The following is a 14239-nucleotide window of genomic DNA, read 5'->3' on the forward strand; positions in this document are numbered from 1 at the left end:
CTTCTGCAAAACACATCCCACTAAAAAAGCTCATCCTCAAGTACAGGGAACTTGTATCTAGTGTCCACTTGTGAAAAACACACTGGAAGTTTTTAATATCACATGAAAATTCCTAGAAATTGAACTCAATTAAGAATTTATTATTTTCTTTCCCTCTTCTTCCCTTATCCATAAAATACCTTCCAGCCGCTGCTTCAAGAGGTAAACCTACTGCAAGTCTTCACTACAAAACAGTGATTCATCCCTACAGTACCTCGGCTTTGTGCACTGAGGAAGAAGTCCTATAGGAATATTAAACCACTACAGGATTCTTCAGCTGTAGGTATACTACATATATCCAGAAGATAAAACAAGTTAAGGCTGTTAGGAAATTTCATTTCTGGGTCTCTGAGTTAGTCACTCAGCAGTTAGATGTTCAGTAACAGCCAAAGTCCTGCTGGCATCCTGGCTGGAACATCTATGAAGTCTCTGCTGAGCCTATGTATTCAAAGATTTCAGACTTGACCAAGTTTGGGAAGACCCGCATGGCAAAATGACAACAGGTACTCTTCTGATGGAAAGATTTCCATGAAAGATTTCAAGTTGGAGCTAATTCTTTTTCATCTGCTTGATGCTTTAAAAATCTTTTTTCTTCCAAATTCTTTTTTCATACCAGTACATCACACCATCATGGGCACCAAACTGATTTGGAACTCATCAATACATCTGGCACATGGAATAACAGCTCAGTAAGAAAATTTCTATGAAATAGCACATGCTGGTATAAAAAATTGAATAAATATCTGTGCATACATACCTTCTCACCCATGATTATGGGCATCAAGTGGTCTAGTAAATTGAATTCTGCCACAGGGATTATAATTGTACACTTAAGAACAGTGAACGTTGTAAGTCGAGTGGGAATGTATTCCTCCAATGATGCTACTTCTTCCGAGCTTGGCATAGTTCTATTTCCATCCACAATATCTACAATAAGTCAAGATTACATATGTTGGACTAAAATATATAAAATGTCTCCTACAGCTGCTGTTTCAGAAATGGTTAAGGACTAGCAAAAAAAAGGAAAGCTTCCCCCCGTTTCATAGTTAATTTTATTCCACACTGGTTCTACCTAAGGCTAAATGCAATCGTAACTGGATTTTCCTTACTCTGAAAGCTGTACAGCTCTTTGTCAGAAACTCATCTTAACAGTTTATCATGGCTTGTTTCCATACATTTTTATCCCATATAACTATTATTTCAAACTAATAAATACATACCAATAGGGATACTTTCTTCTCTAAGTCTCCAAAATCAAGCTAGAATTGTCAATGAAATAAGCCCTCCTTACTCAACAAGAGGCTTGTGATTGAAACAAATGGCCTCCAAAGTATCTGAAATTATCTCAGAGACATATCCAATACTGATGGGGATATCACGATTAATTTTATCTTTATTTTAAATTTTGCTCTTTGGAGTCATAAAATCCCCTGACAGATTTGGAGTTTAACTATTTGGAAGTTGCACCTTCAAGAACACTGAATTCGGTCTGGTTTAATTCTGTGTATTTGCATATATGCAATAGGAGCAAACCTGGCTTAGTTCTGCTGTATGGCTCATATTCATGTTCCAGAGCACAAACTATCATTTTCATTATCCGGTGTACTGCACTGCTATCCAATCGAAGATTGAGTGGGCCCACAATTAGGCTTTTTGTAGACATCTCCTGAACATTTCCAAAATCTTCACTCTTTACTGAAGAAAGGTCTTGCTGATTCCCAGAAACTACAAGAAGTATTATAAATAACAACAAATTACACCAAAGAATTGGACATAAATTTTTTTATCAGCTATTTTTGTTTCAAATCCTGTGATCACAGATTTATAAACATACAGAAAATACAACAATACAAACTGAACAAATAAATATACTGTGACTGGTTTAACATGTCTAAACAAACATTACTCCTGTTTAATGCAGAGCAAACAGGGCAAGATTCTGCCTTGCCTCCAAGCACAGCACAACTTAGGAACCTTTCCATTAACTTTGTATCTCTCAAGCTTGGGACTCTGAAGGCGTCCAAACTTCTGTGGCCACTTAACCCCAGGTGCCAATGACAGCCGTGCTGTTCAAAACTTTCTACAGTTCATCACAAAGATATCCATCCCAAACAATCAAGGAAAAGGTGTCCTGCAATGAAACTACAGATATGGGCCCTTGAAATGCTGGCTGCTGGTACATGGGCTATAACAGCAATGAGAATCATACTCACTTGTATTGTCATAAACCAGACTGACAGCTGAAGATAAACCCTTCCTTCCACTCACTGATAAGTAAAGCATGGGCAGCGAGAATGAAAACTTCTTTAATCATGCCTCAGCCCATTTTTAGAAGATAAAAGGGTGGTTTAGTGTCGGCATCCAAAAGATCTATAACCTTTGTGCTCAGAATCACAACCAGTGTACCAATTAAAGTTGAGTTACCATTTTTCTGATATAGATGTCGGGTAATGATGTAGACTGAAATCACACATTCACTGCATACAGGCTACTCATCAGCTATCACACAGCATGACTATATTTCTCTAAACTTACTTCACGGAAATTCTTCAGTTAAATCATGCAAATTTCAGATGTTTAAGTTTTCCTGATACATATGACTTGTAAAAAAAAAAATACTCTCACCTCTCTAACATATTTAGTTTGCAGAATTTCACTCAGATTTTTAATAAATCATCACTTTGACAGTGTCTTCATTGCTTTGACACAAGCAGTAAAAATTAAATGTCTGGCTAACCATTACACAAATGAACAGTCTAACAAAATAAACATCAAGATTAAATGGATTCTGAGACTGTTTAACCTATAAAAATGAAGGAGTTCTGAGATAAAATTGTAGGATGACAGTTTAATTCATTGAGTGAATGTGGATAGCGCATACTCCTTAGATAGCACGTTACTCCATAATCCACCTGGTCAAAGCTGTGACAAATAGGAAAGCCAGGAAATGCACAGCCATTGCCACCAATTTCATCTTGACTTCCATAATTTAACACGTCTGCAATTGCAGAGCTGTCCATTTGATATGTTCTCCTTGTACTCATGATCAAGTCGTGCCACATAAACCAAAGGCTGCTTAAGCAGTGGACTGACATGTTCCATGATGATCCTTCTCAACAGTAATATTTTTCAAGTGATTTCCAAGCTCTTATCCAATGTGGATCTTGCACACCTAATCAATGCAAGATACATTCCATCCCTTCCCCTCTTCACCCATCTGCCTGGAAGCAAATCAACCTATTTCTTTGCATAAATCTAATAACCTCCTGCCTTTCTGTTAACAGTAACAAACTAAACACACCTGTAGAGAACTATGACCCAAAACCACAGGAAAATCTGACAATTCCAAATTCTCATTATACCATCTCCCTCACTCACACTATCTGTCCATACTAACATAAATGGCAAGACAAGCTCAGCTCAGCTCATCAGATTGGGCAGTGGGAGCTGCAGCTGCTGCAGACAGTTGACATACCCACTTTGTCAAAGAGATGTAGGATCTCTCAACTTCTGAGTAGCTGAGGCTTTGTGGTTAAGCAGTATGGCATGGTGTGCTTCACAATTTCAAGGCAAATCTTACTTTTAAACCAACTGGAAGAAAGCATGTTTTATTTCTGGTTGCCCAAGAGGAACCTAGTCTTTTTTTACACTCCAGGGGAACACTCCCTTTTCCCTCCCTCCTTTACTGTACTCATTCAAAACAGTCTTTTTAATGAGGGAAGTGAGCTTGGGGAAAAGGAAGGAAGGATAGGGGTTTTTTCCCCTTATGTTTAAATCGTGTTCTGTAAAATGTTCTTGCTTCTAAGCACTGGTGAGGAGAAAGGTCCTCAAATAAACCAGGACTATGCCAAATTTGACACAGAGCTGGCCTAATGCTCTGCAGGCCTTTACAGGCCTATACACTCAGCAGAAGAATTAACTTTGTCCCTAAAAGCCAGGCAGAAGTTGATGGTGAGAGCATGTATAGCCTCTGCTTCCTTTGGTGTTTTGTTTACCATTTTTGAGAAGAAAAAGAAAGAAAAAAGGATGGAAAGATACTGCCTTATAAAACCTATTCAAATCTTCAGATGGAACTCAAGTTACAACCTTTTTAATAAATCCTGAAAAAGACTTTTTTTAAAAAAAAACAGCATACAACCTGTTGTGAGGGTATGCTTTATTTAACATGCAAATAACACACATTTTCGTCCTTCCAGTTCTACACAGTATCCAGTTCAGATGAACACTATCAAGAAGTGTAAAAAAAAAAACCCATAACCTCACCTAAAAAATATTAAGGCCAAAAGCCTTTAGAAGTAATAACAGCCTACCTTTTCAAAAAGAAAAAAAACAGACTCACTTGTATATATTGTATGCATATGAATAACACACTGAAGTGACAGAATTTATACAAACCACTTTCTGGAATAGTTCCATTTAATTCAGTGCAAAGAGAATGTAATATAAAACCTATTGGTTCTACAGAAGGAGGTGATCACAGGTTACTTTTGAAACTTTGCAGATGCATACAGGAAAATAATTTCTGATCACTGAATATTCAGCTTTCCACAAACCATATGTCTAATTCTAACTGACGAAAAAAATCATCTTAAAATGAGAGTGCTGCATAATGAAATTGCCACCAAAATAGATAGATACACATTATAAACAAAACGTAACTTCAACAGTACACCCCATTAGGTCTGTAGGTCATGCAAATCAGTGATCAGGGAACTGATAGACTGCACAGTGTTTCAGGGAAATGGCTGTTTTATATTGAAAGCAAAAAATAGAAAAATAAAGTTGGAAGGGCAGGACAGGCAGAATTTCAAAATAAAACTACTGTGCATGACTATCTATCTTGTTTTCATTCAAAATACTAGAAGTGATTAATGCACTTCTATAAGTGACAGATGAAACTCCTGAGGTTAATGTTATCCAGGAGGCACTTGTGGTTTAATCAGTAATCGTATGCTTCAGGAAAGGTTAAAGGTGCAAAGAATGTGTCAAACCAAAATTGCCTTGACAGATAAAAATCTTACAATCACAGTAACTGCCTCCTATAACTTAAGTAGGGTTAGGTTTTTTTAGGAGAAGGTGGTGTGCACTGATTGTAGCTAAAAAAAGTCAGTGTCAAAAACAGAAATAATAAAATGTAAACTTTTACACAAATACTTCCATATAAACACCACACATTAAGAATGTAGCAAGATTTATATTGTTTTCAAAATCTTGAGGTATTTATACCTTCATTTTAAAGAAATAAGTTACACCTATTTGTTCATGTTCTATTTAATAATTACAGTTGACTCACAACACGGAAAAATTAGCTAGAAAATAACTAGCAGAAAATGTCACATTTGCTTTTCTGAGGAAAAAACTATTTGAAAATTTAAGGGTTTAAAGTCTTGATTCTAGAGCTATAACAACCATTTAAAGCATTAATTTAAAGTGATTTAATGACTCCATTCTTTTATGTAGTCTGGTAGCTGAAATTAGAGGAGTAATACTGAAGTAAAAGCACACAGCAAGGTTTGATCGGAAGCCAAGATCCATTTTGTGGGGGGGTTTCCTAGTGACTGATGCAGAAAATAAAAGCCAAGGCCCTGAGAAAGCAAACTGAAAGAAACAGAAGAGAAGCTGAGGAGGGGAAAAGGTAGTCAGAAAATACCAGTAGCCTGGCCTTAAGGAGAAAAAAAAAAAAAAAGTGTTTCCAAGTTCAGCAATTTCTGAAAAGAGTTACAGTCAGAAAAAGATATGTCATTACATTAGTTGTGCATTCAGAGAAACAAGACAAAATACTCCACAAAATCAAATTTTCCTCATAATCAAATAGCCTGTGCATATTCAAATTTCTCTACCAAAGTTTAAAAAAGAGATAAGGCTTACCCTACGTCCTCAACTTCTGTACATAAAAGTTCCGTGTGCAATTAAACAGTTATTTCTTTATTAAAACCAGAAGTAGATTGCAGCAGAAGCTTGACTTAATGTACGTTTTCTCAGCTTCACATCACACGGTAAAGAGAAGAAAGCCTCAGGGCCAGGAAAGAACTGTTAAATTACCTAGTGTATCCCTCTATTAGCAAAGGCAATAGCATCATTTATTTCTTTTAACAAGCTTTGCATGATCCATCCTCTAACCAAACTGGAAGTTTTTCTTTCCTACTCCTTTTATACTTCACGTCCAACAAGTCCAGAAAACAAAAACATTAGGAATTGAGACTTCTCTCACATAGAGACAAAAAACGCATAAAAAAACCCAGATGGGTTGGACTAGGTAGCAAGGACAGATAAACATTCGGTCACAAAATAGCAAGAAGTTCCTAAAAGATGCCCACAGAAAGAGTGTTCATGATAATAACACACAGGTGGGGAAGAAAGCATTATTTAGGCAATAAAACTGCAGAGCAGCAGCTGTAGATGACAATTGTCCGGGGCGGGGGGGACACGGCGGGGAAATCACATTACAATTCATGATAGGAATACCTGTATAAAAACACATACATATTACTTGCTGATACATTAACTCCTTTGTCCTGGCTTTTATGACAGTCACAAAAGTAGATATACTTACTGTATTGAATCCGCTGTATTGTCTCAGATTTAGAAAAGAGTTGATAGGAATCTCAAAAGTTACTTAGAATTAGCCAATATCTATGTGTGCATGGTTTAGGCTAATACTTGCTCACAAAATTTTTCAGATATGTATATTTAAAGATTACCTCTCCACACTATCTCTCATCCTTGCATTTTTCTTCATAGGAGAAAATGCCAGTCCTTTTCATCTTCTGCACCAAGTATATGATCAACTTTATTCTTCAACCAGGGTTTCTCAAAATATTCCCGCCCCCCCGCCCGAAAGTCAATAATGACAACAACTTGGGGGGGGGGGGGGGGGGGGGGGGGGGGGGGGGGGGAAAGACATCATACTTTATGAACTTCACCACTGCTACAAGAGAATTATTTTCAGTTTAGCAACTGACTATAAAAGATATCATTGTGATTACTCATGCAGGAAAACAAAAACAGGAAGAACACCAAAAATCAACAGCTAACCAAAACAGCTAACCTCAAACACATCAGTGAAGATGAAACTATTTTAACAATGAACCTTGTGGTAAATCTAAGGTAAGTTAGAGGACAGTTGGTCAACGACCAGATGGGCATGAAAAGTCTTTGTTTCTATTATTTAACAGGGTAAACAAAGAAAAAAGGTACCTTTGCCACTGGTGCTTTCCATTGTGTACAAGTAATCCATGTAGAAAGCCCCAAACCTCTGCATTCCAGCTATCTCTGTGTACGTCTCCTACCAACAAAGCAAAGCAAAGAAAACGTATAAGGAAAGAATCTTGAGATTACCAACTGATAAGTTGGTATGAGAGAGATATATTCATGTTTGGATTTGTGCATCAACACACAGAAAGGCTTATCAAAACAAAGGACAGAGGTTATCCCAAAGAATTCACCTTTCTGATAGGTAATGTAACTTCTATTTGAGGCCACACAAAGGCACATCCATAATTCCAGTGGACATGCTGACTAATTCATCAATAACATCTAGTTAATTAGTACCTTTAATGGTGTAAGTATTCTTCACTTGACCTCTTGCATCCAACAGATCTGCCTAATTAAATACACTGAAAACTGAAGCTCATTCATTCTGGATTTTTTATTTAAGGAATATTGTGGTTTTATCTTTAAACACTAAGAAATTTAAGACTTTATGCCATCATTGGGATTTATACATAATATAATCCATTATTACACAGCAAGTTTGCTTCCCCTTTTGCCAAAAAATAGGCAAATCATAAAAATATCGAAGACAGACAAAGGAAAAAGTAAAGCTTAAAACTAAAACGCACTATGGAAAGTGTTTGAATATGTATAAGTACTTCTGATTTCACTAATTAATTTCTTTTTTTTTTTTATGGCATTCTTCAGGGTTACTCTTCTTCATCGGTAGTACTAAAAAGGTAAAAATAGTAAAATTTAAAATAAATTAGATATATTCAAATTTGTAAATGGCTTACCTGTACAATAACACAGAGCATAGAACTCCACCTATGAACACACCTGGAAGGGACCACCTTGGTGATCGCATCCAGTCTTTAATAATTGCAGACAATTGGGGAATAATGTTTTACTGCACAATTTACAACAGAGACTACTGGTGACTGAAAATTTGTCTCTACCAAAGGCAGAATTAGCAAGACTTCCTCTAAGTAGACAAATACAGCACACAGACAGTAAAATCAACATTGCCCAAGACCTGGTTTCCAAGAGAACACTTCCTAGTTTGAAGACCATGAACTACTTACTGTTTTGGTTTAAAGAAGTATGAGCTGGTAAAGCTTGACCTTTTGCTAGCATTCTTTCTTATCTCTGTTTTTCTCTGCAGGTGTTCTGTAGTTAGTGCTTTTAGAAACTATAGCATTGATTCAGCTTTTAGGGCAGGAGGGGAGTTTGAGGTTTCTGTTGGACATGGTTTTGTTACTTTTTTTTTTTTTAAAACACAAACAGGTTAATCTTACTTTGCAGATGGCCAAAAAAAGATACAGTTAAACATGACAAAGTAATGAAAATCAGTCCTCTAATAGTACACAGATCTAAATAGTCATTAGAAATCCACTAGAGAGCATTAGAAATTTTTTTTCTAAGAAAAATGTAATTCTCTGACCTTATGATGTGCTGCATCCAATATAAATTCTGCACGAATACTATTATTTTCTGGACTTCTGTAATCAAATAGTGAATTGGTAAGGTACGTCATCCCTTTTGCACTCAAATTTTCTCCACAATTAAAGAAGTAGGCCTCCTTCATGAGGTAATAGAAAATAAGACAGAGGAAAAAAAAAATACAGTCACGTTAACAGAGCAGTTTCAATTGTCATAACACACTAATGACATGGTAGCATCCCTCAAGAGCACATTTTGTTATGAATGAAGACAATAAAATAACTTCATTCAAATAATTCTGAAGTTCCTGTCCAGTCCCTCCCCATTTTCAAATTAATTAGAATGGCCTGAGCTAGTGAATATTATACAACCCATGACACAGAACATCCTAGTTTCAGTTTAACAGAAAATAACCTCAGATCATTGTTACTCCAAATTCTTCCCCATCCTCTGAACTATACACGATCTTGTCACTACATACTCCATTTCTCTGACTGACCAATGGCTTTCAGATGCTTTATCTATCCTCTTCATGATAAAGTTATTTCAATGTATGACCTGCTTGCTATCTTATCACTCCATTCATCTAGATTTTCACATGCCTTCTCCTTATCCCAAACCCTCTATCCCTCTGAAATCAACACAACTTTTCCATGAAGAATTATTCTTCCAAAAAGGTTATTTATATGCGATTGAGAATAGATGGTTGGAAAAAAAAAAAAAAAAATCAATCGCATACAACAAAGCTGGTATTTTTATAAAAGGCACAGTCCCAAGTATAGCAGTACAGAAAGAGAACAGGTGAGGCAGTATCAACACCACCACCATTCTCACAAAAACAGAGATTTTCTTAAAATTCGTGCCCTAGAGGGTGGCAGAAAAATGAAAAAGGGCAAAAACCCAAATGTCCCTTATCAACTAATCTACAGGAAACTCATTCGCTCTCCCACCCATCCCAGTATTAAAGACTTCACAGAGCACTAACATCAAGTTAACAGGTCTGTCGTTGGCTGCATTATTTGTTTTTAGTTGAACACAGATAATAGTTGCTGTTCTCCAGTACTTTAGGGCACTATTTGATCTATAGCTCAACCAAAAATCCTCATTACTGAATTTAGAAATTCATGCACCACTTCATTAAATACTTTAAGAGTGGTTCATATCAATACCTGATTGTCTTAAGCAATTGAAGCTTTGCTTCTATTTAAAACATAGAAATTAATACTGTTTTACTCCTTCACTTGATACTGCTCTCAACCTTATTGAAAAATGAAGCAAAACACTCATTCAATATTTGAGCCATACTTCTATTATCTTTAACGTACAGTGTTCCCATTTCTTCACTTCCAATCTTCTGTTGATTTAAGTACTTTCAAAGGTTTTCAACTGTGTTTTAATTTGTTATGCAAGGTCAAAGTATGCACAGATACATAATGATGGGGGGGGTAGCATTTTTCAGCTTCTCACTCTTAGACATTTGTCTTTCCAACTGTAAGGAATAGACACTGAGCTCTATATTCCAGTGACACATCCAAAAAACTTAAGTCACAACTGATAACAGCAGCCTTTCCGATTCTTGCTATCAAATATTTTAAGAAAGCATACCAGAATTGCTTATTCAGCAAGTCAACTGATATTTCAATATACTCACTTCATCACTCCTATTCATGTTCTCTTCAAAGTCTTTAATTCCCATAATTCCTTTAAGGCACATAGCTTGACAACCAACAAAACCTATCTGGCAATCAAAGAAAAGTTCACCTTTCATAAGGACCTAGTGAGGGAAAAAAAGAAAAAGTTATTTTGAAGAATTCTACTCCATGAGAAATAGAAAAGATGGAGAAAAATGAACCAAAATATGTGTAGGTTTATATAGTTAGACTTTAATAAATAGCAAGTTCATCAAACGGCACTTGGAAGGAAGGGATTACTTTAGTGTCTGATCACTATAGCACTAGAAGTTTAGAGAATTTCTATCTACATGATTATTACAATAAACACATCCAATATAGCAGAATATGAAAAATCAGTAATAAAATAATTTCAAAATATTTTATTGGTAACTATATACTACATTATTTAAAATGAATCAAAAAAATCCTGTCAATGGAAAATTACCTCAACTGTGGTTCCTTCTTGTTCCCAGCATATAACTTCTTTGGATTTTACTTTCTGAGGGCTGTAATAACTACTTTCAGCTTGCATTTCAGTGAGCTATGAAACAATAGGATAAACACCTTATCTAAGTCAATATTAGTATTAAAAAGCAGTAACTTCATTAATATACAGAACTGATTAAGACAAATTAAACTATGGGCCAAAATTTATTAACAAGCAGGAAACAGGTGCAGTTAAACAGCTGTAATGCATTATCCATATTAGAACTTCTCATACTCAACTTCTGGCTGAATTATGCCATAACAGAAAGTTTTAAATACACTACAGTAATTTTAGTTTGCTTATCTAAAGAGAAAATATGTGAAAAGATGAAACAGGTACACAGCTGCATTATTAACACAGTATCAAATTAGCTTATAAATTGCTGTAAAAATCCATAAATACATTATTTATTCTCCCCAGCAAATAATTAAACAGCATGATAATATTAAGGAAACACTTTGATTACAACCATACTCATTTTTGTTTCTTGTCATGGCAATTGAGACAAACATGCATTTATATTTCTTGCATGATTTTGATATACAAATTTAAAGTGCTAGAACACACATTCAGGTTAAAAAGCATATAACCTGCAGCTAAGAAAAAGGAGAAAAGAGGCACAAAATAATGAAGGTGTTATGTTTCACATTAAAAAAATACTTAAGTTTATGGTGAGCAGCTTAAATAGTTCAAATTCTAATTTTTATATAAAAATATCCACAAGCTCTCATTATTTTCAAGAGTGGATACACATGGATGTTGTTTTAAATTAAAATTTTGTAATCCAAATGTCCAAGAAAATTGGATGAAAAAAAATTACTGATCACCCTTCAGCTGTGTGCAATTACGGTAGAGGAAAAGCAATTAATTGATTAAAAGAACTCAGACATTACAAGAATAATTTTCACCATTATTAGAAAACGCTACATTTAATTTGGCATGATTTTAACTGGAATGATATCAACTGTTCAGAATGCTAATGCAGAAACTTGACCTTATTTTTTAACCAAAATATGAACCACAAATTAATTCCATACATTCTTTGCATGCAAGCAGAACAATGAATTCTGTTTTCCTCCTAACTGTCACCATATTAGTATCACATATCACTTCACATTTAAAATTTATAGAACATAAGATGTTACATTTTAAGTAGTTTTTATCACTTCCCAATATAAAATGCATAAACTTGTCAATGAAACTTTAGGAAAACCCAGTCCAGCAAATCATGTTTAAAAAAGAAGTTCATATTATTTTCAATGAGTTTTCTCATGTGAGGAAAGAGCGCACAAAATTACTACTGTATGACAAAGCACAAAAGAAAGATGCAGAGCCATGATAAATGAGAAATTTGAGTTTGGGTGGTTTGTTTAGGTTGTTTTTTTTTAAGTGGTATCCCAGGGATATAATTAAAGGAGGAAGAAAAGATTTTCCATGATGTATTGGGGGGGGGGGGAGGGGGGGGATTTTGTTTGTTTGTTTGTTTTAAAATGATGGCTGAAGCAGATGGACACAAAAGAACATAACCGAATGTTTGTTGATGTCCTCAAATTTTGCAGCCAAAATTGCCAGGAGACTAAAGGCTTAAAACATTAAGCTCCGCACAGAATGCCTGCATACTCCCAATGTCACTTGTCTCATCCTTTCTGACAGTTGCTGAGCAGCTAAATGCTCTGCTACACCACCAGACAAAAATAGTTAAGACAGAGTTGCCATGAAGCTCCTCAAAACACTCTCTTGTGCACAGATGACAAGCCAAATGGGTAGAAAAGGGACAGGGAGCTTCTGATGGTATTGAGTGTATAATCAGGCACATAAACATTATAAGAGGGTTATGGAAGTACTGCAGTTCATCTGAAAGGCTCAAAGTCATAAAAGTCAACCTTAAGTTATTCTGCTGCTCATAGAAATAGTATTATTTCCTGTTCTGAAAAGTTCTGGCCTTGATTTAATGTATGTTTAATTGTAAAAGCAAGAGCCACTTTCTATTATAGTTATGCACACAGAATTCCTTCCATATAGTTTGGCACAAGTTAAAAGTATTTTGCTAATTTAGAACCTTAATTTTTAATTTCTGTCAGTACATCTCAATATCTTATTCAGACTCTCCATATTCCCTTCTGCAAGCTTAAAAAAGGAATAGAGGAAGCCCAGCAACTATTCTGAGATTTGTTTACAGAAAATACTCAAATCTTTCTCTACACACCATTCAAGTCCAACCCATGGAAAATAATTTCAATGTTATCAGTTTAAATTCATATTTGCACATATTATAGTTTAAAAAAAGAAAAAAGTATTCCTTCAATTCACAAGCTATATGAAGCTAAAGCTTTTTTATAAAGAAATATATTTATATAAACATTACATAGATAGAATACTGTAGTAAACATTCATAGAAAGCCTTTTAAGTTTTTTCTCCCATCAAAAATTATTAATCTAAGTAAATTAAGTGGTTTCTCTTTAAGATTAATATGTTTGCACTCAGCTTCTAGTTCAAATGGCAAAAACGCCTCACACTGCAATTAACAGTACATTCTGATGCAAGAGGAACTTTCAACATTCACATTTTTTGCTATTCATTAATGTAATATTCCTTGTGTTGAGTCAAACAGTATACAAGCACGCAGATAGTCTTTACGCACTTTCTCAACAAGCCAAATAAATCCTATATGACAGAGAAATGCTTACCTTAAAAGTCACTGTTGCCTTTGTACAGTAAAACCCAATTGAAATAATAGGATCCTTGAGGGATTGAGATTTCTGCGGATGTAGCATTGTTCCATCATCAGTTCCACTAGAATCATTCTCTTCATCATCATAACTCACAATAGCAGGAACAAAAGACCAAGCCCAAGAAACCCATCCCTGTTGCTGGTCATCATCATGATGCAAATAAGGATCTTGATTAATATACTGTGTAGGATATTGCATTACTGAGCTTGTTTCATCTTCTGCACCTTTTAAAACAAAGACTAAGTCAAATTTCAAATCACCCATGCTTGAAAATTCATTTATTATACTCAAAATTATAGTATGTGAAATTTAACTAGGACAGTATTCCACATATCATTCACTGATATTTTGTTTATAATGATAGAAAATAAGTAGAAGTCTTAGACTTCTGAATATAAGTTTCAAAACATTTGATTCATTAACATTTTCCTCCAAAAAAAAATATTAAGGGTCTTCACAATAGTTTTATTATTGTACATTTGCAGTAAGACCAGAATTAGTCATCTATACTACATGCTTTCAAGATTTCTTCCATTAAAGCCTTTCTGAAGTTGCAAATTAAACCCTACTAAATAATGATATATTACAAACTTGTAGTTTTAAATTTTAAAACAAAATAAAAAAGGACTTCAAATGCGAAAGCTGTAATAAG

The 14239-nt window shown here is 35.0% G+C and overlaps 1 protein-coding gene across 10 annotated transcripts in view; it reads right to left on the bottom strand.

Annotated features, from left to right (window-relative positions):
- The window catches only part of VPS13B (vacuolar protein sorting 13 homolog B), a 498323-nt gene that overhangs the window by 413056 nt on the left and 71028 nt on the right, over window positions 1-14239 (bottom strand). For 9 of the 10 annotated variants that reach the window (XM_041123226.1, XM_030011504.2, XM_030011500.2 and 6 more), the window contains 7 exons: window positions 13543-13811; window positions 10813-10908; window positions 10346-10468; window positions 8696-8833; window positions 7237-7324; window positions 1573-1764; window positions 797-966 (listed from right to left, as the gene is read on the bottom strand). In XM_041123226.1, coding sequence (XP_040979160.1) covers window positions 797-966; window positions 1573-1764; window positions 7237-7324; window positions 8696-8833; window positions 10346-10468; window positions 10813-10908; window positions 13543-13811 — 1076 coding nt within the window. The remainder of the gene's footprint in view (window positions 1-796; window positions 967-1572; window positions 1765-7236; window positions 7325-8695; window positions 8834-10345; window positions 10469-10812; window positions 10909-13542; window positions 13812-14239) is intronic. The other variant, XM_041123227.1, reaches the window with a different exon arrangement.

This window comes from Aquila chrysaetos, chromosome 4 (assembly GCF_900496995.4).
Source record: "Aquila chrysaetos chrysaetos chromosome 4, bAquChr1.4, whole genome shotgun sequence".
Lineage (NCBI taxonomy): Eukaryota > Metazoa > Chordata > Aves > Accipitriformes > Accipitridae > Aquila > Aquila chrysaetos.